Below are 25,889 nucleotides of genomic sequence, written 5' to 3'. Positions count from 1 at the left end.
GATGTAGTCCAACAGGATCATAGAATGTCAGGTTTGGAAGGGACCCAAAGAGATCATCGAGTCCAACCCCACTGCCTGAGCATCAACCATCAACCTAAAACCACCACAGCCCTTAAACCATGTCCCCAGGTGTCATATCCAGATGATACAGAATCACTTAATTGTTTTGGTTGGAAGATACCTCTAAGATCATAGAGTTCAACCATCAACCCAACACCCCCATGGCCACTAAGCCATGTCCCCAAGTGTAATGGCCACAGGTTTCTTGAACACCCCCAGGGATGGGGACTCCACCACCTCCCTGGGCAGCCTCTGCCAATCCCTGTCCATTCTTGCAGCAAAGAATTTTTCTTCATCTCCAACCTAACCCTCCCCTGGCATAATTTCAGGGCATTTCCTCTCCTTCTATCACCTGATACTAGAGAGAAGAAACCAACTCCGCCTCATTCCAACCTCATCTCAGGGAGCTGCAGAGAGTAATGAGCTCTGCCCTCAGCCTTCTCCTCTCCAGACTGAACACCCCCAGCTCCCTCAGCTGCCCCTCCCCAGCCCTGTTCTCCAGACCCCTCACCAAGCTTTGCTGTCACCACCACAGATGACCTCTGCTAACTAAGGTACATGTTGGGTTACCACTGGACTCAAAGTTCTTTTCCAACCTCAAGGATTCCATATTCTTGTAGAACTCCAGAAAACCTCTGCAAGGGTTTGATGGCAAAGGCAGAGCTCAGAGACAGGCCACTTGGATCCTGAAAAGCTTCTCTTTATCAGCACAAACTAGGATGCAGCATAGGAAAGCAGCATCTTTGTACATGAAAGAACCATCAGGCCTCATCTGGCTCTTCAGGTAGAAGGAACCATGTGAAAGCACAAAGGTTTGTGCTCAAGGCTCTGCACACTTGGCCCCACCTGCAACCCACAAGACTTTCAGGGCAGTTCTAAGCTCTGATCACCACTGGATGTGTTTGTATTTCTGGGAGTACTTTGGCCCCTACTGGTAATGAAAAAGCTTTCTCTAACTTCCCACCTGGGTTAGAGCAAGGCTGCTCTTCCACACAGCCCTCTTTGAAACTTCCTCTGGGACTAAAACTGTCAAGCAAGGCAAGATCATGAACTTCCATCACTTTCCTGATGGTTCTAGTAGGGTTTGGGGTGTTTTTTCCCCTTCTAAGTAGTCAGCATCTTGGTCACTAAGTAAAAATGAACTCTGCTACAGATCCCTCTTTATTTTTCCATGGAAATTCTTCTTAAACCATTTAGGTTGTCACTGCAATTGGAGTTCCTTTCCTTTCTTAGTAGGTTTAGGGGTTGTTTGTTTCCCAGGCCAAAAGAAGGCAGCATTTTCCCTTCGACAAATAACTGCTGTAGTTCTATCTTTAGCCTCTAAGTACTGAAGTCATGAAATGGAAACCTGCCTAATTCTGTTCAGGCTCTGCTCTGAGGCTGAAGGACAAATGCTAGCTCCATGCAAAGAGCTTTTCTCAGCATTCTAACTGCAGGAAATTCCTCTGCAGGTTTTCTGTGGGTTTATGAAACTGATTCCTCTCATGCCTGCATCAGAAAAGGCTGGGCACGATTTGTAAGGTTTATTTTGTGGTGCTGTTTAGCAGCATCTCAAGCAAGCTCCATCTGATCACCACCACCAAGCTCACAGTGATTTTAGTGATGCCAGCAATGCCCTCAAGCAGCCCAGAAGGCAGCTCTGTGCTGAGATGCATCAAGAGGAGTGTGGGCAGCAGGGCGAGAGAGAGAATTCTGCCTCTTTGCTCTGCTCTGCTGAGACCTCACCTCCAATACTGCCTCCAGTTCTGCTGTCCTCGACATAAGAAGGACACAGAGCTGCTGGAGTCAATCCAGAGGAGAGTCACAAAGATGATCCAAGGGCTGGAGCAGCTTTGCTGTGAGGACAGGCTGAGGGAGCTGGAGGTGTGCAGCCTAGAGGAGAGAAGACTCCAGGGGGACCTCAGAGCTGCTGCCAGTGCCTGAAGGGATCCTGCAGAAAGGCTGCAGAGTACTCTGCTGAAGGTGTCTAGAGACAGGCCCAGGGGGAATGGTTTGGAGGTGAGGCAGAGCAGGGTTAGAGTGGAGCTGAGGAAGAAGTTGTTCATTGTGAAGGTGGTGAGATTCTGGAACAAGCTGCCCAGGCAGGCTGTGGCTGCCTCCTTCCTGCCCGGGGGGTGTTGAAGACCAGGTTGGATGAGTCCTTGAGCAGCTGAGTCTAGTTGAGACTGGTCCCTGCCTGTGGTGGGGAGGTTGGAGTAGATGAACTCTGACGTCTCTCCCAAACTAAGCCACTCTACAATAACGGTTCACTGTGATTTTAAAGACACATCACAGCAACTTGACACCAGCTCTCCCTTGACAGCTCCTGCAGAACGAAACCCACAGCCCCATCCTGCACATCCAAATGCAATCTGCCTAAGGGTGAACAGTTTGTAAATCAAATCATTTGACTGAGTCTCCACTGCTTTGCTTTCCTTGCACAGAATAGAGGCATCCTATTCCACTGCCCAAGTTTGCAGACGTGCTCAGTGCTCCTTAGCTGAGGTGCCACTGAGCAGTGGAACTCATTAGCAGCAGCAACTAACTAATCAGGGGAAAAAAAAAAGCAGCAGAGAATCTGCCAGCCCAGGTAGAATAGGAAAGCAAATTTACACCTGACAAAAGGAGTAATTAGCAAGCTTAAAGACAACAGGAAATATCAGATGGGGCACAGAAGGCATTAATAATTGATACACTAGAACTCTTTGTTATTCCCTTAGAGGGTTGCATTGTTATAACTGTTAAAGTGCATTTTTGATTAGATTACCCACTAAAAAAAAAATTAAAAGCAGCTTACCTATAACTATTCCAAAATGTTCACCTTTTTCTTTCCTTTTTTCTCCCTCCCCCCCTCTCAGGACAGAGCCAGAAAAGTTTTATCCATCCTCTGCCAAGCAAAGCACAGCTGCTTACAAATAAGGAGTGGACCTATTTGTGGTGTCTCCACTTGCACTTACCATCATCATTGTTCTGCTTTAAATGGTCGATCATAAACTGAATGGGATCCTCTGGCTCATGAATCAAGAGTTCTTCAAGCATGTTCTGAAAATCAACAGGAGAGAGTCAACGTGGCAGGCAGGCAGGTGTGACAGGCTGGGGGCTTACAGCAGCGCTAGGAGGGTCTGCAAGAGTTTATGCATTCATAGAATGGGTTGGCTTGGAAGGGATCTTAAAGCTCATCCAGTTCCAGATCCCTGCCACGGGCAGGGACACCTCCCACCAGCACAGGTGGCTCAAGGTCTCATCCAGCCTGGTCTTGAATACCTCCAGGGCAGGGACACCTCCCACCAGCACAGGTGGCTCAAAGTCTCACTCAGCCTGGCCTTGAACTCCTCCAGGGAGGCAGCATCCCCAGCCTCCCTGGGCAGCCTTTTCCAGCATCTCCCCACCCTTACTGCCTCCAAATCTCCAGTCTAAATCTGCCCTCCTGAAGCTTCAATCCATTCCCTCTTGTCCTATCACTACAAGCTGCTTTATTGCTTAAGGACCCATTAACAGGCTCCAATGAGACTATGAAACCTATCTGAAATGCTGGAAGCCTGACAGAAAGCACGGCCAGAAAGATGCCAATCAGAATACAATCTGTTTGCTTTATTGATTGATTCATTTTCCTCAGCTCTCTTATCTCAATGTAACTCCAGTTAATTTCTGGGGGAGGTTCAGGGTTTGGGTCTCCTTTTACATTTCACACTTTGGGCTTTGCAGGTGTTTATGTATAGGACAAGGCTGTCAAGCTGCAATGTGTTTGTGGCATTATGTTGCTAGAATGAAACTGAAGCACAAAAGCAAGATTCTGAGCAGACCCTGGCAGTGTTTTCTGCAATGTGAGGAGGTTCTGCAGCTGAATTCAGTGTCTTGTGGCTTGCAAAACACAGCCTTGTCAAAGGCTTGGTGTTGAAGGCTTGGTGTTAAAGCCCCACAAGTGTTACGCCACAGTGGTCATGGCAAATGGTCCTGAAGTGACAGGGGGAAAAAAACCTAACCAAAATACCCAAAATAGACTAAAAGAACTGTTAAAATCCGTCCAAACAAACGAGAAAGAGCAAGAAACAATCACCTGAGTGTCCTCCCGTGGCAAAGGCTTTACAGGACCAGGAGCTGGCCCGCAAGGGGAGTCTCTGACAAGCTGCCAGAACAGCAGCAGAACGCTCAGGCCCTGCCACAAACCTGCACAGAAGAGCTTGTCCCAAGCTCACAGAGCCAAACCTACCTTCCGTACAGGCAGGCCCCAGCCCTGCTAGGGCCAGAGGCGGAGCCGGCAGCGTTCGTGGCCCTCAGCTCCGCCGAACGGCCCCGGCAGCAGCGGCAGCAACGGTTTGAACCGGATGGCGCCGGTTAAGGGGCCGAAAGGCGGCGGTCGCCTCATCAGCTGTGCCTCTGGAAGGGCAAAATCCTTCACCGCGGCTTATCCCTGAGCTTCATCTGTTACCGCAGCCTCCTTCTCCTCTTCTTCCCTCTCCTCGCCCCTGTCCTGCCAAGCCTTTCCCTTCCCGAACCGTTCTTGCATGCGCCTTTCCCCCACAGCCGGCCGCTGTCTCGCACAGACTGCCCTGTGTGAGCAGCGCTGACTGCCAGGCCCTTGTGGGAAGAAGTTAACGAAGTCGGAGAGGGCTTCGCCGGTGCCTTCCCTCCCGCGGCGCCGGCCGCCCCCGCCTGGCCAGCTGAGCCCGGCCGCGGCCGCCGGGATAAGTGACCGCGGTACTGCTCTCTCCTCCCAGGCCCTACCCTGCTCCTGGTTGGGGTTTCCCCGCGGGCAGCGCCGCGGGTTAGGTGCCGGGAGCAAAGCGGACTCCCCGCAACGGAGCTGGGACGACGCTCGCCGTGCCCCTCAGTGCCCCGCCGCGTCCCCCCGCGCCCCGGAGGAGGCGGTGGGGACGGACCCCGGGGCAGGAGCGGCTCGTTCACCTGCAGGAGCTGGAACACCTCCTGCTCCTCCGCGTAGGAGCCCAGCGGCGGCGGCGGCGGCCGGGCGGGGGCGTCCATGGCGGCAGCCAGCGGGGACGCGTTGCTAGGGATGACGCAATCACGTAGCGCCGGGCCCCGCCCCGCCGCCAGTGCGCCACAGGCGCCGGACGGACCGCGGGGTGACGTCATCGAGCAGCGACGCCCGCGCCGTTGCCAAGGAGACGGCGGCGTCCTACCGGCAGTCCCCGGGGAGCCGCCGCCGCCCGCACCGGCCCCTCTGCCGGCTGCTGCTGCCGCCCGCTGCTACCGCCCGCACCGGCCCCTCCGCCGGCCGCTGCCGCCCGCACCGGCCCCTCTGCCGGCCGCTGCCGCCGCCGCCCGCACCGGCCCCTCTGCCGGCCGCCGCCGCCGCCGCCCGCACCGGCCCCTCTGCCGGCCGCTGCTGCCCGCACCGGCCCCTCCGCCGGCCCCTGCCGCTGCCGCCGCCCGCACCGGCCCCTCTGCCGGCCGCTGCCGCTGCCGCCGCCCGCACCGGCCCCTCTGCCGGCTGCTGCCGCCGCCCCTGCGCATCCGCCGGGCTACGCGGCCGGTAGGGACTGGGGAGCCGAGAGAGCTCCCTGGGGCGGGCTGGGAAACACTGCTTGGGGGGAGTGGGAGAGGGCGAGGGAGGGCCGCGCGGGACGGGAGGCTACCGGAGCGGGACAAGCGACCCCCCTGCGGCAGCAGCTTCCCCTGCTCCGCCCTGATGCAGAACCTCAGCACTGGGGAGGTTGGAAGGGACCTCTAAAGATCCTCCAGCCGCAAGGTCCCGGCCAGAGCAGGGTAACCAGCAGCGGCTTGCCCAGGGTCACAGTGTCCAGCTGGGGCTGGAAGCTCTCCAGACAAGGAGATTCCACAACCTCTCTGGGCAGCCTGCTCCAGGCCTCCAGCACCCTCACGCCAAACAAGTTTATCCTGTTCAGATGGAGCCTTCTGGGTTCCACTTTGTGCCCATTGTCCCTTATCCTGTCCCTGGGCACCACTGAGCAGAGTCTGGTCCCATCCTCTTGCCCCCCATCCTTTAGCTCTTGCTGAGCACTGCTCAGCTCCCCTCTGGGGCTGCTCTTCTGCAGGCTCTCAGCCCCAGGGCTCAGCCTTTGCTCCTCACGGAGCTGCTCCAGGCCCCTCAGCAGCTTTGTAACCTCCTCTGGACTCTCTCCAGTAGTTCCCTTCCTCTCTTTGTACTGGGGAGCCCAGAACTGGACCCAGCACTCTACATACTGCCTCAGTAGGGCAGAACAGAGGGACAAGTGCTCCTTCCTCGACCTGCAGGTCACACTGTTCTTAACGCCCGCAGGGCTGCCTGCCAAGCTGGCTGGATTTAATGTGAGTGTTTAAGCCACTTGGGCAATAGCTCTAGAAGCAGAAGAGCAGGCACTGCCTCCCCCGGCCCCTCCGCAGCAGCCGGTTTGATGCATTGCCCCATTATGCTTACAATAGACCCACTTGGGTTTATGGTGGCTGATTGTCAGTGAGCCCCTCTGGGTCCTCTGCCTCTTTTTGCAGCATCATTACTACCTCATTGACTTACTGCCTGGGGCTCTGGGACTGCAGAGCTTTGACACAACAGAGTTTGTTTAGGGTTTTCCTTTCTTTCTTTTTCTTTCTCTGTCTAAAAGTTTTCCACTAACCTCCACGATTTCAGCTCGGGTGGGAAGGCAGAGCTCTGTACGATTGCATCGTTGCTCAAAAGCAGCTTCCCTCCTCTCCTCTCCCCAAATCCAGGAGGAAATAAAATGAACGAGGTGAAGGAAGCTCTAAGAAACGTCGAGCAGAAGTACAAACTCTTCCTGCAGCAGCAGTTCACGTTCATTGGAGCCCTGCAACACACCCGAGAGGCTGCACATGACACGATCAGACCTGTGGCAAGCATCAGCCAGGTACAAACTCTTCAGCACGAAGTCCTCTGCTGGGGAGAAGAGGGACTGAGGCGGTGCTGCTGCACACTCGAGTCGAGCTCTGGGATGAGCGAGGGAAGATGCACAATAAAAAACCTCTCTGGTAACATTTAACTCTGCAAACTAAGTGGCAGATTAAGCGCGGGGGGGGGGCGGAAATGCCTTTGTGTTAGGCCAGAGAAGGACTTTGATGGCTGAGCAGCACTTGAACACCCTGAGTTTGAGCTGCTGTGGCGTAGGCAGAAATAGAGGCTACAAGAAAACAATCAAACCAAGCCTCCTTCCCCAGCCACACATGGAATCTGTAATCCTTAACTGGTAGTAACCAGCATGCTTGCCTCTTCCCCCTGGTATTGCTGCTGCTGTATCTTTCTATAGTGCTTATTAAAAATAATGGCTGTGTTACAGCAGAGGGAGGATGATGGATTGAGGGCTCAGCCTCCCCAGCGGGCCTGGGGCTTTCTGGGCTGCTAAGTGAATTGTCTTGGAATTTTTATAACATGGGATGTTTGGAGTAGTGTGAGGAACTTAGACCACCTGCAGGCAGAGGGGGAAATCTAAATCAAATTAGAACTGTGGGTATGAGTGAGCAGAAGCCAGGCACAAAGCCCAGGAGGGTGCCAAAGCCAGGGTGAAAAGCAAGCTGCTAGTAGGATTAGGACGGGAGTGAGCTGCTTCTTTTCTAGGGGCTGACTGTCTCTGAGAGAGGAGCTTTGCTCCTAACACCCAAGAGGACCATGGCAGCTGTTGCACTGGACCATTTCTTCCTGGCACATGCAAAAGTGCCAATGTTTCAGTGGTACTGAGCAAACTTGGGCTCTGCTTCTTGGCAGCAGCCACAGAGGCAACACCTCCAGCAGTGACGTGAGGGAATGGATTGAAGCCTCTGGAAGGCAGATTTAGACTGGAGGTTGGGAAGAAATTCTTTCCAGTGAGGGTGGTGAGACACTGGAAGAAGTTGCCCAGGGAGGCTGGGGATGCTCCTTCCCTGGAGGTGTTCAAGGCCAGGCTGGGTGAGGCTGTGAGCCACCTGGGCTGGTGGGAGGTGTCCCCTTCAAAGGTCATCTTGTCCATGCTGCCTGCACTGAACAGGGACACCTCCAACTAGCTCAGGCTGCTGAGACCACATCAAGGCTGACCTTGAGTGTCTCCAGAGATGAGGCCTCAGCCACATCCCTGGGCAGCCTGGTCCAGTACTCAGCCCCCCCACGAGTCCCTGTCTGTGGCCATGGCCTTGCCCAGTGCAGGGTCTGCCCTTGAGCTCTGCTGGCTGCAGCTCAACTGCTCATCACCAGGTGGCTACTGCAAGCTTCCTTCCTTTAGCCCTGGTCCCCATCCCAGTCCTGTGGGTGCATGAACTTTGTGGTTGATGTGGCCAGCAGCAGTGCTGCTGTCCCACTGGTGACCATGCAGGCTGAAATGCTGCTCTCTTCAGGCCTGTTTCTGCTCACAGCAGCAATAAACAACCCTGCCACTCATAAGGGCTCCAGGCTCAGAGAGCAGCAGGAAGGAGGAAGCTGCAGTGAAAATGGACCCTTTGGGGCCATCTTTTATCTTCCTTTGCAAACCAGCTGAGAATTTGTCCAGGCACAGAGTGAGGCTTTCCTGCTGGAACAGCTGCTTTGTTCCTGTCTTCAGGTCTTACAGGCAGCACTGAGGGTGCCAGCCACAGCTCAGGGGTTTATATTCCACCCATTCCTGGCTGAAGTGCCTCTAATTTTCTGGGAGAAGATCCTCAGCTCCTTGGCATAACATTTTGTCAGGCCCTGCCAGGCACTCTGAGTAACAAAAATGCTCCAGGCAAACAGAGACTCTCCTGGCTAGGACAGCTTAGGAAGGACGAGTTTAGGTGCAATGGGCTTAGTCTGGAGGGACATCTGCAAATGACAGCAGCTCCAGTGGTGCCAAATGAAAAACCACAAAGGAGGAGTGAGGCAAACACTGCTCCAGAGCAGTCCTGGAAGGTTTGGCTTGGAAGGGACCTTAGAATCATAGAATGGTTTAGGTTGGAAGAGACTTCAAAGATCATCCAGTTTCAGCTCCCTGCCGTAGGCAGGACCTTAAAGATCATCTGGTTCCAGCCCCCCACCGTGGGCAGGGACATCTTCCAGTCCCAGTATGGTTGCTGCCCTCACCTCCCACTCTGCTCTGCCTCATCAGCCATGGCAGTGGGTGCCCTGCTCAGAGCAAGCAGAAAACTGATCAGAGAACTAGAGAATATTAGGGGTTGGAAGGGACCTCTGGGGATTGAGTCCAGCCCCCCTGCCAAGGCAGCCTTACCCCAAGGAGCTCACACAGGAACACATCCAGGCAGGTTTTGAATGTCTCTGGAGATGGAGACTCCACCACCTCACACCAAACCCTTTCTGCAGTGCTGCCAGCAGAGCTGTGCTTGTGGCTGTGCTACTCCTACACCTTCAAAGAGGGGAGGAAGGCTCCCTGGGGTGCTGCTGAGCAGCTCCCTCACCCCAGTGCTCTTCAGTCGTGATGAATGATGAGCAAACACCTCCGACCTGCTCTAGGAGCGTTCTGCCTGCCACAGTGCTGCCGTTCCCCTGCTGGCTCACACCTGCAGAGGCACAAGAGGAAGCAGCTTCTCATCCCTCCCCAGCTCAGCAGCACAAGGTCTCTGCTGTCTCCCAGGCGTGACTGCCTCTCTCCCCACGCACAGGTACAGACCTACATGGACCATCACTGCCACAGCTCCACAGACAGGCGCATCCTCACCTTGTTCCTAAGCATCTGCAGCGACCTGAGCAACCTCTGCCACAAGCTGGAGACTCTCTGCTCTGGTACCACCACCGGGGACGCCCTGGAGAGGTGCAAGCTGCTCCTCAGCCACAGCAACGACCTGAGCACCATCCGGGCCAAGTAAGGGCTCCTGCAGCAGCTTAGAGCCTTTGGAGGACTGCCACAGCCCACAGTCTCTCTCCATCAGCTCTCTTGCAGCACCTTCCTGGCTTTCCTGAGGTGCTGCCCAGTTCACTATTCCAGCTGTTGGGAAAACATCACCAGCCTCCTTTCCCACAAAGGGGGCTGCTTGGTGGTTCTTTTCCATGGTGGAGGGCACAGAAGGCACCTTGGCACACTCAGGCAGATTTAACTCCTCGTTTCTCCTGTCCCTGCTCTGCATGAAGCTGTTTTCTCTGGGCCAAGTGTCTTTGTACTCCTGAGCAATTCCAGATGGATCCCAGCAGTCAGGACAGGCTGTCCTGTGTCAGGCAGGACTTGTTTCTCCAGATGCAGTTCTCTCCATGCCTTCTGGCTCTGGGGAACTGCCTGGCTGCACCTTCCTGCCCTTTCTGCCAGGGTGGCACTGTGGGCTCACCAGTGCCACATTGCTGCCACCACCCAGGCCACTTACAGAATGGTTTAGGTTGGAAGGGACCTCAAAGCTCAGCCAATTCCAACCCCTGCCATAGGCAGGGACACCTCCCACTAAAACAGGTTGCTCAAGGACTCATCCAGCCTGGCCTTGAGCACCTCCAGGTGTCACACTGGGTGACTCTGTGCTCCACAACCTCCCTGGGCAGCCTGTGCCAGGGTCTCACCACCCTCACTGCAAACAACTTCTTCCTAACATCCACTTTCAGTCTCCCCTCTGCCACTTCAAACCCATTCCTCCTCCTCCTCTCATTCCCAGACCTTGTCAATAGTCCCTCCCCAGCCCTCCTGAAGCCCTTTTCACATCCTGCAAGGCCACTCCAAGGTCTCCTACAAGCCTTCTCTTCTCCAGGCTGCACAGCCCCAACTCTCTCAGCCTGTGCTCACAGCAGAGCTGCTGCAGCCCTCTCAGCATCTTGGTGGCCTCCTCTGGACTGGCTCCAACACTTCCATGTCCTGCTTGTGCTGGGGGCTGCAGAGATGCACAGAGGACTGCAGGTGGGGTGTGAGGAGAGCAGAGCCAAGGGGCAGAATCCCCTCCCTTGCCCTGTGCCCACACTGCTCTTGCTGCAGCCCAGCACAGGGTTGTGTCTGGTCTGCACTCACACTGCAGGCTCCTGTGGAGCTTTTCCTCACCCCAGCCTCCCAGGTCCTGTTCCTCAGGGCTGCTCTCAGCCATTCCCCACCCAGCCTGGAGCTGTGCTTGGGCTTGCACCCACCCTTGTTTGCCTCTTCTGCCCCACAGATACCCCCACGATGTTGTGAACCACCTGAGCTGTAATGAAGCAAGGAATCACTATGGAGGTGTGGTGAGCCTCATCCCCATCGTGCTGGACTACATGAAGGAGTGGGTAGCCCACGCTGAGAAGCTGCCACAGCACAGGCTGAATAATGTGAGTGGTGGAAGTGCTGCCTCTGGGCAAAGGGCAGCCCAGGAGGCACCAGCTAGGGCAGCCATTTCCCAGACACCAGCTTCTCCACACCTTGAAGCTCAGACCTCATCTAGTAACAAAGCTAATGCCCAGGGGCAGGAGGGTAAGCATGGCCAGAAGAAGCAGCTACATAACACAGACCATCACAGTGGGAAATGCAAAGGGCCCTGGAAGCCACCAGGCAGAAATGCCTTTTAAAGCACCCAAGCTCTCCTGCTTGCCACCTTTCCTCAGGTGGCTGATTGAAGACAGTGAAATGAATAGCAGAGACCTTTCCTGTCCAAGTCTACCTTCTGAAGAGTTAGCTCTGTAAGCCAGCCTTGGCAGATCCAAACTCTTTCTTGCTGATGGAACTCTCCTACCAGCCCAGGTAGCTGTAGCACTGCAGCTGGTCCCTTCCACCATGCAACAGTCAGGAGCAACTGGGGCAAGACACCTGAAATGAGGGTTTTACACCTCAGAGTCCCTTCTGAGGAGCACTCACTCAGAGCTGGAGGTGTGAGGCACCTGCATGTCTGCAGGATGCTTCTCATTATGGATTCAGACATCTGCTTGAGATTTAGACTTGTCCCTAAAGCTCCCTCACCCCCTGGTTATTTGGACCATGAAGTCAAAGCCTGCAGGACACTGATGATGTCCTCCTCACTTTCCAGGGGCTGCAGAAAAGCTCAGCATGCTTTAGCTGCACCAGCTGTGCTCTGCTGCAGCCTTCTTGCAGGTTCTCCCACCACGACCAGTACCCATGTCCCAGAACACCTCCCCTCACACCTCTCTGATACTTTTGCTGTCAGAGCTGGAGATGGAAAGGAGAACAAACGTCACTTTGTACTGAGTTTGGGTTACTGACAACATCCAGACTTGAACAAACCACCTCTGCCTGCCCCAGAGCTCTGCAAAGCTCACAAAGGCATCTCCAGCAGATGTCCTTGGTGGGATGGCTGTGGCCATTTGCAGCTAATTCCCTTCCAGACTGCAGGTTAAAATGCCTGTGCTCTCCTTTCTTGCAGCTGGCAATCTGCCTTGCTGGCCTGCAGGGATCTTGGTTAAAAGCACAGGGCATGGGAAAGGGTCTCACACTGCTTTGGGAGCAGCACCTCCCAGTTCCAGCAGTGACTTCTCCACCAGTGCTGGGAGCAGCTTTCTCCCCAGCCTGCCCAGGGTGGGTCAAGCAGAGCCCTTGGAGCTGACAGACATTTTCTGGTGGTGCTTTTATCCAAGCACTGTTAACTGCAGCCTTAAGACCTCGATAATGTGCTCCCTTCCCTCTCTCTGACTGCTCTTTTCCCCTCCCACAGGCAAATTAGCTCCTGTTCTTTGCTTCCTGCTGGAAGGCACTCCTGAAATAAACCATTTCCCCTTCCACACCTGGCTCGGTTGGCTAAAGTTGAGGTTTTTGCCTTAAGATGAGCAGATTTTGGCAACAAGCAGCCAGAAAAAAGGAGGGAGGGTTACTGGAGGAGGGAGAGCAGGAAGGAATGATGGCTCTCTGGAAACGGCAAGTATCTTCAGGAGCATTTGTACTCCTCCTCCTCCTCCTGCACTCTCTCCTTCCCCTCTCCACTGCTACTGCAATGCCACACACCCAACCATGCTAGGGCAGAAGCCTATTTTTAGGAGGCCTCATGACCCAGCTGAATTAAACCTTGGTGAACTCAAAATGGCAACAAAGTTTGCCAGGGTCACACAGAGAGAGACTCTGAGGCACTACTGGGGTCAGAGCCAGCAGAATGTGGCTGTCACTTCTCAGGCTTTACTTGGGAGCTCTCTTGTAGAGGCAGCTCCAGGCAGGAAAAGCCAAAGCTGCTTGCAGCTGCCCTGTTGTGTTTCGTGCTGCAGGGACAAGTGGCCATGACAGCTGCTGCCTTGGAAAGCTTTTGAGAACAAGTACAGGCTACATGGACTAAGTGGTGGGGACACAAGGGACACTGTCCCCAGATCTTGTTTCCAACTCTCCTCACCCTGCCATATAGTTTAAGTGTGACCAGACAGACTCTGAGGAGACCAAAATTGATGAAACCAAAATTATCCTTGCAGTTTGTAGCTCTCACAGCACAAATTGCTTATCAGAACAGTCCCATCCAACCCTGTCCCCCACCTCTGCTGTTCCAGATACCAGAAAGGTTGCCCCTTTGTACCTGAGCAGCAAAAATCAGCTCTCAAAACTTATTAATTCCCTGGGAGGTGGTGGAGTTGCTGTCCCTGGAGGTGTTGAAGCCAAGCCTGGCTGGGGCACTCAGTGCCATGGTCTGGTTGCTTAGCCAGAGCTGGGTGCTAGGCTGGGCTGGATGAGCTTGGAGCTCTCTTCCAACCTGCTTGATTCTATGCATTCCTAATCCTGACTTTATCCTTTCAGTCAGCCTTACACAGGCAAAAATTTGAGAGAGCAGCAGAAAACCTGAATGCATAAAACTTGCAGCCTGAGGTTTGGTAATGACATGAGCCCAGAGCCTGTTTGGAAAGCTGCAAAGTGAAATCTCATGAAAGAAAAAAAAAAAAGCCAAATACCACTGAGACAAATTACTTAATTTCCATACAAGTTCTCCTCCTCCAGAGTGGATGGACACTTCAAAAGACAAAAAGATACAGCATGAATTGTTTTTCTCTGCTACAAATCAAGCTGTTTGAAGAATTTACATAAACAGGATGTAAATGCCAAGCACAAAAGTGCACTAAAGTTTTACTTTAGCCTCTGTGAGCAGCAGACTGCAAGGTGACAGAGTGAGAAAGCAGGCAGGGCAGCAGGCTGACTTACCCAGAGAGCTGCCAGCCAGCCCAGGAAGGAAACTCTGCAAGCAGAGACGTGGGCTGGTGGGAGAATCATAGAATCACCCAGGCTGGTAGAGAGCTCCAAGCTCAGCCAGCCCAGCCTAGCACCCAGCCCTGCCCGACCAACCAGACCATGGCACTAAGTGCCCCAGCCAGGATTGGCTTCAACACCTCCAGGCACAAAGACTCCACCACCTCCCTGGGCAGCCCATTCCAATGCCAACCACTCTCTCTGCCAACAACTTCCTCCTGACATCCAGCCTAGAAGATCTCAACAGAATCCTGGCATCTGCAGGCTGGAAATGACCTCTCTGCTGCCCTTGACTCAGCTAAGGGTCAGACCAGGCTCTGGTCAAAACAAAATAGCAGACAGTCAGGGCAGCCAGGTCTAAATGTTCTCTGTGTTGCAGACCTGGTTCCAGCAGCTCCCAGGCTGAGGATGGGGCACGGCTCACAGCTCAGGAGGTTCAGATCAAGTGCCAGAGCTGATGGGGGGCTCTGAAGAGAACGAGAGGGGCTGGTTCAAGGGACAGAGGGAACTCAGCCTCCCCAAAGCCACCTTGCAGCCGCCGCCGAGCGATGTGATGAGCTTCGCGGGGCCTCTAGTGGCCGCGGTTGAGAAGCAGCAGGGCCAGAGGTGAGGGGACCCGGGGCCAGCACCTGGTCCTGCCTGCCCCGCTGCAGTGACCCCCTTCGTGCGCCACCACTGCCCCTCACTCACATCAGTGACCAGTGGGAAAATGCTCCTCAGCTGCCCTGGTTCCCGTTGCAGTGACTGCTGGGCAGGGGCGAGCAGCAGCAGAGCAGGGGCAGAGCGAGCTGGGCAGCTCCTGGCAGCAGCCGCAGCTCTGAAACCAGCAGCCGGGGCCGGTGGCAGTGATTGATTTGTCTGGTCGCTGTGCAGTCGGCAGCCTACGTGGCCAGTGCCAGCTGCAGCAGCGAGCTGATGGATTGGATCAGATGTCATGGCTGGGTGCTTGTCACAGCAGAAAAAGGCTTTGGCTCCACCTGATGAGATCAAATTGTTTGTTAGAATCAAAGAATTGTTGGGCTCCGGAGAGACCTTTGAGTGCAGCCCTCAGCCCAGCACCACCCTGGCCATTAATCCATGCCCAAAGGGCCATGGCCACAGGTTTCCTGAACACCTGCAGGGTGGTGACTCCACCACCTCCCAGGGCAGCCTGTTCCTATGCCTGACCACTTCTCCCACCAAGAAAACTTGCCTAATCTCCAACCTAAACCTTTCCTGGCACAGTTTCAGGCCCTTTCCTCTCCTCTCACCTGGTTCTGGGGAGAAGAGACCAATCCCACCTCACTCCAACCTCCTCTCAGGGAGATGCAGAGAGCTATGAGGTCTCCCCTCAGCCTCTTTTTCCTCCAAGCTGAGCATCCTGAGTTCCCTCAGCTGCTCCTCACCAGTCCTGCTCTCCACACCCTTCCCCAGCTTTGGTGCCCTCCTCTGGGCACCCTCCCAGCAACGTCTTAAGCTTCTCACAACAAACCTCACCCACAAAGAGCAGAACTTCTGTCCTGCTCTGAACTACTCACACCACCCTCAGGTGACTTCATTGTGACCTTTCAGTATCTTAAGGGCACCTACAAGAAAGCTGGGGAAGGACTTTTTAGGCTGTCAGGGAGTGATAGAACTGGGGGGAATGGAACAAAACTGGAAATGGGGAGAGTCAGCCTGGATGTTAGGAAGTTCTTCAGCATGAGAGTGGGGAGACCCTGGAAGGGGCTGCCCAGGAAGATGATGAAAGCCTCATCCCTGCAGGTGTTTAAGGCCAGGCTGGCTGAGGCTGTGGCCAGCCTGATCTGGTGCGAGGTGTCCCTGGGCATGGCAGGGGGTTTGAAATTGGCCAATTCGTGTGGGCAGTGAGGGTGGGGGAGAGACTGACACAGGTCAACGGTAGACACTGGCACAGGTCGAGGGTGGTGAGACACTGGCACAAGGTTGCCCAGGGAGGTCGTGGAGCACAGAAGCACCCAACGTGATCAAAGATCACGTTGGGTGCTTCTGTGCTCCACGACCTCCCTGGAGATACTCAAGACCAGGCTGGATGATGCCTTGAGCAACCTGTTCTAGTGGGAGGTGTCCCTGTCTACGGCAGGGGGTTGGAAGTGCCTGATCCTTGTGGTCCCTTCCAACCCTGATTCTACCATGTCAGAAGGCATTTCGGTGCCTCACTCATTCCTGTGTCCCCTCCATCCCGGAGCGGTAGCAGCTGGCAGCGGTGGGGGGTGGTTTAAACACAGAGTAGTGCAAAACAATACATTTTATTTGTTCACAGTTAAACACAAGCAACTGCCTTGACATTTTAGAACATTCTAATAAAGGAGAGCAAAACTTCCTTTTGGTTTAAAGTTCTCTTTAGCTTAAGATTGTACCATTTCCTCGGACTTCATATTTATGGCATCTTAACGTGGATTGTTTTAAACATGCTTACGAAGAGCGAGGCAGGGAACAGGTTAACTTGACCAAAAAAAAAAGAAAGACAGCAATTTGAGGTTTAACTAAAAGCAGTCAGTTTTAAAACCAACAGAAAAAGAAAGGAGACATTCAATCTGTTTCCATTTCGCTGATGGGACACCCTCCCCCTCAGACAAACTGCAAAGTTAACTACAGAAAGCAGATCCAGAAGTTTTTAGACTTAAGACAAAAAAAAAAAAAGAGAGAATGGCAAAATTTGTTCCTCTAATAATCTTTGTGGTCCATAACCAAAGCTAAAGTGGTTTTTGTTACTTAATCCTGGTGCTAAAATCCTTTTGGAAAAGAACAAAACAAACCAAGCCAAAAGCCCAGCCCAAAAGTCACTTTAGCATCAAGCTCTGTGGTAGCCACCAAGGAAGCGCTGACCAGGAAAATATCCTCCTCTCCTCAGTTAGCAACTCAAGAAGCTGAAGGGTGAGAGGTGAAGGAGCTCCTCCAGCCCAACCAAAGGCTGAGCCAAGCCTTCAAGAGCAATGTGCAAACAATTCCAACTCCTGGGGCTGGGACCTGGTGGGGGGCAAGGGGCAGGAAACCTCCAAATCTCACCAAAACATACTCTCTACCACGTCTGCTACTGCTACGTCTTAGAAAGCCTAGGGACATGTCGACAAAACCAGCCTGTCACTTACAACCAACTTGCTATTTTCTATGCCATGCAGATTCAAGCTTGGACAAAACCACTGAAGTTCACCTTTACTTCCAGAGTTAGGAACTGACCAACCAAAGGGACACTGAGGAGAATTCTGAGAGGCAGAAATGTATTTAGACCCTCGGGAGGGGTGGAAAGGAGAGGACAGGTCCCATCAGGCACACATTAGCGTACTGCCAGCTGCTCTGACAGACTCCTGCCCCGGTCAGGTTAAGGAGGGATCTGTGCTGCAAAGTGTACTTGGACTTGATTTGTATCTGAGACAATTCTTCAACAGCAGCTGCCACCCACTGCAGGTTTGAGGCCATGCACGATGCAGGACACTGTGAAGCCTGATACGCCTGAGCACCCCCAGCCCCACACATACCCAACACTTGGAACAAGCTTGCTGCCTGCCCAGCAGCAGGCCCTTCTCTCTCACACAAGAGATGGAGTCTGACCACTGACAAGCCTTGAGCCCACAATCCTCCTTTCACAGAAGGTTCATTGTTGACTTAAAACATGATCAACACAGAAAGGCTTCGTGGCAGAGTTCAGAGCTTGAGCAGGCTTCTTCCTCAGCCTTATCTGCTAAGGAAGCAGGGTGAGGGTAAGAAAAGATACTTAGAGCCAAACTGACATTGCTGAGCTGAAAACCCTGCTGCAGCCTGAACAAAACAGCACTCAAAGGAAACCACATTCTGTAAGTCAAGCCTGAAAACTTATCCCCAGGAAGAATGAAGCCAATTTCTTGGACTCTGTTCTTGCTCAGAGCAGGAACCAAAGAATCAGGACAAGGAGGGAGGGTCAGGCAGCACAGGTATCTCCCTGATGAGAAAAGCAAATGCTCCTCTGCAAAGCTTCATAAGCTTGCAACTCCACACAAAGGCCCTGCATGCTCTCCCTACTCAAGTCAAGCTTCCCCTTCCCTCTCTTCTCCCATCCCAATTGCTTCCCCACAGGAAGCAGTCTGAGGTCAGCAGCAGCCTGCCAGGCAATCGCCATCAGAAGCTCGTGCTGTAAGAAGGCTTCAGCACCCATGGGCTCTTCTGCATTACAAGCTCCAGTGCCTCACAGTCTGCTCAACTGGAACTTCCCAGGAAATGTTAAGGACAATATAAACAATGATGATGAAATAGGGTGAAGGGGATCATTTTGCAGAGGTACACTCTCCTTTAAAGGTTTAGGTATTCAGAGTCCACCTCAGTGAAGCCTGGGCTCTGAGGGATGTGGGACAGGCAAAAGAGAGACCTTCAGACGAACGCACTAGAAATCCTAGTGCTGCTTCTTTCCAGGATGAGAGCACCCAAAGTCACCCAGACCAGGCAGCACAATTCACTGCTCTAAAGTGGAAGCTTGCAAGGAAATAACAAAGCATTCAAAGGAGACTCACAAATGTTAATTTGGCCTCATATTGCACTCAAGTTCATAAACGCAGCCACTCCACTGGGGGTGGGGAGAAAGGGGAGGGAGGGGAAAAAAAACCCAAGAAGAAAACCTTGCAAATGCTAACAGCTGTCCCTTCAGGTTAGTACACGCTGCTAAGGACTGAGTTTGAGAAAGAAGCAAAAGTTAGGTTGGGCATTTCAATTCCAGACCCCCAAAATCCACTTTGCATTCGTTCAGCAGCCTCCTGGACATGGATCCTACTCCGCTGCACGAGCCAGCTGCTCAGACCAAAGAAACAGAAAAGCTTTTAGTTAAACTTGCATTCACACCCCCTGTTCTATGCCAAGAATATGAAAATAACACTGATTGACTATCTTCCTTTTTAACTGTGGTCATGATGAGTTTCATTGTAGTCCATGATATGAAGCTGTCCAACACTGCTTTCCTGGATCTTAGGCGAGAGGCTAAGGTTATCAGGGCTCGGAGGGGCCTTCGTCTCCATGCTGGGATCTCTGGAGAGTTCAGTCTTTAGGGCATCAGAAAGCCTGTTGATGGTGACACCCTCCTCGTCACACTGGCTCTCACTCTTGTTGCGAAATAACTCTCGTGCCTTCATTCCAAGGAAGCTCTTGGAGCTGGGGAGTGAACCTACAGTCAGTGGGACAGCAGTCGAGGGCTCCAGCAACACGGATGTCTCCCAGCGACTGCTGAACCTCTGGTTCTGGGGTTTTTCTGGGGTGGAGAGCTCGCTGCTGCTGCCCCCCTTACTGCTACTGCTGCCTCGAGTGCTGGCAGGTTTGGTCTCGCCATTTCTACCAATTGTTTCTTCACTGTATCCCACCACAGCATCTTCGTTACCACAATCCAGCCTGTTTTGGAAAGAGAGAGGACACAGCGTCAGGGAAACGGCAGCAGCTGGCTCCAGTGGCAGGGGAAGGACTGGGGAGAGGCAAAGGCTTTGATCACCTCCCAGTGCTGCCACATGCCTGCTTCAAACAGGTTTCCTTTCAGTCATGTAGCAAAGCAGAAGTGACAAGAGGGTAACCAGAAAACTCACTCAGCTTTGCAGCATCCAGCATTTGAAATCCCAACTGACAATAATGAAACTGGATCCTGATCTCCTAAGGTAAAGATCTTCCTTGCCTTGGAGATCTTCCTTTTCCCTAACTCACGATCACCACGAGTCTGGTGGCAAAATCACCCTGATGCTGTGGTAGGATTTGGTGCAGAGAAACACCCAAGGGGTCTGAAGGGAAGTGCAGCACTCAAGGCACCCGAGGCAAAACAACTACTTAACAACAGGCTGACAATCTGATGATTAAAGAGACCAAGCTGGGAGCCCAAGCAGGGCTTGCCCTCAGATTCTGATGGTTCAGCTGCCTGGAAAGTACTTCACAAGCACCTCCAGCTCTGTCAGTGACTCTCAGTAACCTCACACAGACTCAGTCTGTCAAAAGGGGGGGTAACAGAAGTATTTTGAGGGGATGCATCCAAGTGCTAGGGACTCCATTAGGTTCCAAGGAGCTGGTCATGAGGCCAGCACATTTCACATCACCACCCTTTACCTTTCTTCTGCTGCTTCAGCTGCTTCTGTTTTATCATCTTCAAGTTTTTTCAGTAGGCTGCTCTTCTCCAGCCGGCCAAACAGATCCAAGATCTCCAGCTCAAATGCCTGTGTGATTCTCTTCTGGGCCTTGTACCTACTCTCCACTGCTTGCAGCTGACCTCTGACCAGAAAGAGAAACCAAAATCCATCAGGCCAAGTGTCTCCATAATCTGCTTCAACTAAGACCATAAAATTATTTTGCTTCAAAGGTTTCAGCATTACAGAACCACAGAAGGTCCCCAGGGGTTGGAAGAGACCTCCAGAGATCAAGCCTAACTCCCCTGCCAAAGCAGGATCACCTAAGGCAGGCCACACAAGAACACATCCAGGTGGGTGCCTTCTCATGTGTACCTGGAGGAAGCCTACAAGAAAGCCAAGAAGGGACTTGTAAATTTACAAGGGCTGGCAGTGATAGGATGAGAGAGAATAGATTGAGACTGGAGATTAGGAAGAAATTCTTTATGGTGAGGTTAGGGAGAGTCTAGAATAGGACACCCAGAGAGGCTGTGGATGCTCCCTCCCTGGAGGTGTTCAAGGCCAGGGTGGATGAGGCCTTAATCAACATGGTTGGGAGGGCTGGAATTAAATGATCTTTAAGGTCCCTTCCAATCCACTCCACGAATCTATGAAGACCTTTAAGATCAAGTCCAAGCACTGGCATCTTGGCCTGGATCGGGAGCAGTGTGGGCAGCAGGACAAGGGAGGTTCTTCTGCCCCTGTGCTCAGCACTGCTCAGGACGCACATTGAGTGCTGTGTCCAGTTCTGGGCTCCTGAATTGCAGAGAGATGTTGCAGTACTGGAAGGTGTCCACAGGAGGGCGACAAAGCTGGTGAGGGGCCTGGAGCAGAGCCCTGTGAGGAGAGGCTGAGGGAGCTGGGGGGGTGCAGCCTGCAGCAGAGGAGGCTCAGGGCAGAGCTCATTGCTGCCTGCAGGGAGGCTGTAGCCAGGTGGGGTTGGGCTCTGCTGCCAGGCAGCCAGCAACAGAACAAGGGGACACAGCCTCAAGCTGTGCCAGGGCAGGTCTAGGCTGGATGTTGGAGGAAGTTGTTGGCAGAGAGAGTGATTGGCACTGGAATGGGCTGCCCAGGGAGGTGGTGGAGTCTTTGTGGCTGGAGGTGTTGAAGCCAAGCCTGGCTGGGGCACTTAGTGCCATGGTCTGGTTGGTTGGGCAGGGCTGGGTGCTAGGTTGGGCTGGAGATGCTTGGAGCTCTCTCCCAACCTGCCTGATTCTCTGATTCCTTAACATTCCAACAGCGCACAGCTACAATTTTACAGGGGAAGCCTCTACCTTGCTTGAATTTTGACATCTTCCAGGTATTTCTTTTGCTCCAGGAAGAGGTGGTCCTTTTTAGCAAGCTGAGATTCCAGTTCAGCTATCCTTTTCTGGGAAGCATCAAGCCTTTGGCTTTGCTGTTGAACACAGAGCTTTGCTTTCTCCAGTTCTTTCCGGAAAGCAGCGTGCAACATTTCAACCTCCTCGAAGGAAAGAACACAGTGTTAACAGTATCATCTCAGCTCTGTTGTTCTGATTACTAAGTAGACACGTTCTGGAGGCTATAAATAGGTGCCATTTTTAAGGAAGATGGAATAAAAGCAGCATTTCTAAAAACAGATAGAGAAAACTGGATACTCTACTATTAAGTTACTGTGAGAACAACTCTGCATCACTGGAATTTATTAGCACATCGACGTTGCTTCAGGAAAAGCTCTTTTCAGCAAAGCAAACTTGGCAGTTGGGCACCAGATCAGAACAGACAAAGCCTCACTTTAAAAACCATTTTTGCAACATGACCTTCATTAAATACCAGTAAAAAGGCTTTTTTTAGCCTTATTATTCACCTTCTTTAATGACTTGTTCTCACGCAGAAACAGTTACATTGTTGTGCTATTTACTTGCTTCTAATTAAAACAAGGTGCCTTTGAAGTCAGGAAGTAAAACCATATGAAGCACAGAAGGATTAGTGAAAGTAAATGCTAACTCTGAGAAGAGGAAGACTGTTTCAAAACAGCACCTCACCAAACCCTGAAAAACCTCGTTGAGATCTTTCTACTTCCCTGCTTCCCAGCACTACCTTCCTAGGTTTTGGTCTTTCACAAATCTAAGAGTCCAGTGCTGCTTGACCAGCAAAACTCTGCTGCCAGGGACAACAACAGCACAACAGTCTTGGCCTTTGACAAGAAAAAAAATGACCATCAAGTGGCTAAAACCTCACTGAAGTGCTCCCTAACATCCCCTCCTTCGCTTTCCAGCACCAGGCACTGAGGAGATTCCCTACTGGCAATGAGCATAAAAACTTATCACAAGACTGAAGATGAAATCCCATTCCTGAAATGACAATTTCAGACCCAACCATCTGTGAAGTTCCACAGCACTTCCTTCATTCTGAACACAAAGATGGGAACAGTTTGATGATGACTTCAAACAAAGCCCTCCCAAAAGGCTGTCTCTGTAACCCTACCTTTGTAGTGTCTGTGTGCTTGTGCTGCAGCTGCTCCAGGTACAACTCATTGACCTCCCCAAGAACCAGAAGCTGCCTGTTCAAGAACTCCATCTGCTGTTGCACCGATTCACTGTTGGAAAGCTTGAAAGAGTAATTGAACAGAATCAAACACTGGGATGTTGAGCTGCAGAGTCAGAGCTCACAGGCACTGTGTTTACAGGGTGTAAGGAAGGGAGACAAAGGTAAGAATTCAATGCAACAGAAGCAAGTGATAAATGCCTTAGTTTTCCTAAGGCTAGGGAGAGCCCAAAGAGAACTTCACCACAGGAGCATTGCTTCCCTTCACAGAATCATGTTTACACTCACACCTGAAGTCCACACCATTGCTGGTACAAAACTCAACATCTCCAAGATGGCAAGGTTTACAAAAGCTTTAACACAAGACTGCAGATTCCTACTAGGGAAAAAGCAGCCCAAATGAGAAGTTTCAGAAGGCTGTGAAGTGAGTTTCAAGTTTCCTCCAATCGAAGTCCATCTCTCTGTGGTGTTTTTGTACAAATCATGTCAGATTTTATGCAACTAAGGACAGATTTCTTTAAGAACAATAAAAACAAAAGCATCTGATCAAAAAAGTTATCAGGAATAAACAGAAAGACACAAAGGGACTCTGGGAGAAAACTTCTCTTACCTTTTGAGACACTTGGCTGAGCAGCAGTTCAGTGTGACACACCTTGTTGTTAGCCTTCTTTAATTCTAACCTCAGGTCTGCAATCATAGTCCTGCAGTCTTCCAGCTTGGTCTGTTCAAGTGAAGGGGAAAAAAAAACCCACACCCAACTCACTCAGGGTTCAGAAACTTCAATAAGGACCAGCAATGGTACCTGGCTGGAGAACTGTAACCTGCAGCACTGCACATGGAACTAAGACTGAACGCCCCCAACCCAGCTAGGAAACTGCATCTTCCTGTTTCCAAACCGAGGACAGGAGAAACCAGAACTACAGCAGGACACTAAGTCGGCCATTTCCATTTGCCCAGTGTATTGTTCTCAACTGGGCCAATCTCTCCAGCAGAGCTATGTTCACTTTCTCTCAGGTATTTGATGCCACGTTGTTAGGGGAGGTTATTTTTAAAGCCAGTAAGCAGATAAGAGCAGTTTCTTCAGTGCTGTGCTTCATACCTGCAATTCCTGGCTCTGGTTGTAGAATTCCTCCCGGTCGTGCTGCAGCTGTCTGATCTGGCTGTGAAGCTGAGCCACTATATTTTCATGTTCCTCCTGAAACTGGTGGTACCTTGCCTGTTCTTTCTGCAGACTCAGTTTCAAGGCCTGGATTTCTTTTTCCTGTAGCTTTAGCTGATCCTTCTGTTAAAAATCCCAGACAAAGCATCAGACAAGACAGCTGCTTGAGCAGTCAGAACATCTGGCCTGAGCCTCTAGCTAAGTAAAGCGATCAATCAACAGCATGCAGCAGTTCCATAGATAGAACATTCATGTTCTTAAGGTTCTGGGGGGCGTTGGGGTGGTTCTTTTGGCTGAAGATTGAATGGTGACAGAGTGGACAGGCTGAAAGTTCAAAGTCACATCCAAAGGCACAATGAGCAATAGCAGACATCCACTCAGGCTCTTGACAGGGCCCTGGGCTACATAAATGAATCACAGAATGTTAGGGGCTGGAAGTGGCCTTGAAATATTGAGTCCAACCCCCCTGCCAGAGGAGGATGACCCAGGGCAGGTCACACAGGAACACATCCAGACTGGTTTTGAGTGTCTCCAGAGAATGACACTCCACAACCTCTCCAAGCAGCCTGCTGCAGGGCCCTGGCACCCTCACAGTGAAACTCTCTCAAGCAGTTCTACATCCCTCTTAAACTGGGGAGCCCAGAACTAGAGGCAGTACTGCAGATGTGGCCTCTGCAGGGCAGAGCAGAGGGACAGGAGAACCTCTCTCCACTTACTAACTACAGCCCTTCTAATAAACCTCAGAATGACATTGTCCCTCCTGGCCACAAGTGCACATTGCTGGCTCACGATCAGCCCTTCCCATGTGAGCCCGTGCCAAGGCTGCAGGCCTGCTCACCATGGCAGCATTGTGCTCCTCCAGGGCCGTTGCTTTGATGACCTTGCGCAGCAGGCGGCGGTTGCGCAGGGCGTGCTGCTGCCTCTTGAAGCGCTCGTACAGTAACTGGTTGTGCAGCAGCAGCAGCTGGTTCCGCAGGGTGTGAATCTCATCTGAAGGGGGAGAACCTGGAGTGCAGTTAGGGGGACACAAGAGGTTACTGAATCACCCTGCCCCTCTTCCACATCAGGGGAATATCAACTAAGCAAGTCAGAGAGCCACAGAATTGCTTTGGTTGGAGAAGAAGAACCACAGAACCACACAAACGTGCAGGTGGGCAAAGCCCCTCAGGAGCACCAAGTCCAACCTACAGTCCTACTCTGCAAGATTCACCTTAAACCATCTCCCTAAGTACCACAACCAAAACACATTCAAGGTTGGTAACTCCACCACCTCCCTGGGCAGCTCATTCCAGTCCCTGACCACTCTCTCCTTGAAAACCTTTCCCTAATGTCCAATCTAAACCTTCCTAGCCTCAGCTTGAGGCCATTCCTCCTCCTTCTGTCTCAAATTACCTATAAGAAGAGCCTAGCAGCAGCCTCTCCACAATGTCCCTTCAGGTAGTTGTAGACAGCAATGAGGTCTGCCCTCAGGGCCATTGCTGAGAGGAATCTTAACAGATCATCAAGTCCACCCAACACCACCATGGCCATCAAATCATACCCCAAGGTGCCACGGCTACATGGCAGATGCCTCCAGGAATGGAGGCTCCACCACCTCCCTGGGCAGCCTGTTCCAACCTCTGACCACTCCTGCAGCAAAGAATTTTTCCTACTCTCCAGTGAGCCTCCCCTGGTGGAGTTTCAGGCCATTTGCCCTTGTTCTGTCAGCTGATACCAGGGAGAACAGCCCAAAACCCACCTCACTACAGCCTCCTTTCAGGCAGCTGTAGAGAGCAATGAAATCTCCCCTCAGCCTCCTCCTCTCCACACCAAACATCCTCAGTTTCCTCATCTGCTCCTCCCCAGCCCTGTTCTCCAGACCCTTCCCCAGCCTTGTTACCCTTCTCTGGACCCTCCCCAGCCCCTCAATGTCCTTGTTGGAGTGAGCAGCCCAAAACTGAACCCAGTGTTTGAGGTGTGGCCTCACCAGTGCGTAGTACAGGGGCACGATCACTTCCCTACTCCTGCTGGCCACACTACTGCTGACCCAGGCCAGAGTTCTCTGAAATCAGAGTTCTTTGAACTTCTGGCTTAAAAAGAATTACAGCAAGGAAAAAAAAAACTCATCAGGTTAAGATTCAAAGAGTATTGAAA

At 52.3% G+C, this 25,889-nt stretch overlaps 4 protein-coding genes across 16 annotated transcripts in view; 2 read left to right on the top strand and 2 right to left on the bottom strand.

Annotated features, from left to right (window-relative positions):
• The window catches only part of AK8 (adenylate kinase 8), an 88,583-nt gene extending 83,517 nt beyond the window's left edge, over nt 1-5,066 (bottom strand). For 2 of the 4 annotated variants that reach the window (XM_064171551.1, XM_064171553.1), the window contains exons 1-2: nt 4,945-5,065; nt 2,997-3,081 (exon numbers count right to left, since the gene is read on the bottom strand). In XM_064171551.1, coding sequence (XP_064027621.1) covers nt 2,997-3,081; nt 4,945-5,022 — 163 coding nt within the window. In that variant the 5' untranslated portion in view covers nt 5,023-5,065. Of the gene's footprint in view, nt 1-2,996; nt 3,082-4,249; nt 4,730-4,944 lie in introns of those variants that run through there. The other 2 variants (XM_064171552.1, XM_064171554.1) reach the window with 2 other exon arrangements.
• Nucleotides 5,067-5,441: 375 nt separating this feature from the next.
• SPACA9 (sperm acrosome associated 9) lies at nt 5,442-12,559 on the top strand. Of its 2 annotated transcripts, XM_064171564.1 has the most exons (5): nt 5,452-5,533; nt 6,709-6,863; nt 9,553-9,752; nt 11,011-11,158; nt 12,493-12,559. In XM_064171564.1, exons 2-5 carry the CDS (start codon nt 6,720-6,722, stop codon nt 12,499-12,501), a joined length of 501 nt encoding a protein of 166 aa, XP_064027634.1. In that variant the 5' UTR covers nt 5,452-5,533; nt 6,709-6,719; the 3' UTR covers nt 12,502-12,559. The 2 variants fall into 2 exon arrangements, with proteins under 2 accessions (XP_064027635.1, XP_064027634.1); XM_064171565.1 differs by having other exon boundaries at nt 5,442-5,533; nt 11,011-12,559.
• Nucleotides 12,560-16,221: 3,662 nt separating this feature from the next.
• Nucleotides 16,222-25,889, bottom strand: part of TSC1 (TSC complex subunit 1) — a 34,055-nt gene continuing 24,387 nt past the window's right edge. For 8 of the 9 annotated variants that reach the window (XM_064171542.1, XM_064171545.1, XM_064171544.1 and 5 more), the window contains 7 exons: nt 24,595-24,761; nt 23,697-23,879; nt 23,208-23,318; nt 22,538-22,660; nt 21,367-21,554; nt 20,037-20,198; nt 16,222-19,340 (listed from right to left, as the gene is read on the bottom strand). In XM_064171542.1, the coding sequence (XP_064027612.1) occupies nt 18,854-19,340; nt 20,037-20,198; nt 21,367-21,554; nt 22,538-22,660; nt 23,208-23,318; nt 23,697-23,879; nt 24,595-24,761 (1,421 nt within the window). In that variant the 3' untranslated portion in view covers nt 16,222-18,853. The remainder of the gene's footprint in view (nt 19,341-20,036; nt 20,199-21,366; nt 21,555-22,537; nt 22,661-23,207; nt 23,319-23,696; nt 23,880-24,594; nt 24,762-25,889) is intronic. The other variant, XM_064171549.1, reaches the window with a different exon arrangement.
• The window catches only part of RPL7A (ribosomal protein L7a), a 233,057-nt gene continuing 230,097 nt past the window's right edge, over nt 22,930-25,889 (top strand). Inside the window, exon 1 of the mRNA XM_064171563.1 lies at nt 22,930-22,934. Coding sequence (XP_064027633.1) covers nt 22,932-22,934 — 3 coding nt within the window. The 5' untranslated portion in view covers nt 22,930-22,931. The remainder of the gene's footprint in view (nt 22,935-25,889) is intronic.

The sequence above is a fragment of the Pogoniulus pusillus genome, chromosome 35 (assembly GCF_015220805.1).
Source record: "Pogoniulus pusillus isolate bPogPus1 chromosome 35, bPogPus1.pri, whole genome shotgun sequence".
Lineage (NCBI taxonomy): Eukaryota > Metazoa > Chordata > Aves > Piciformes > Lybiidae > Pogoniulus > Pogoniulus pusillus.
Note: the sequence above shows the minus strand (reverse complement) of the source record. Positions and strands in the feature narration are given on the sequence as shown.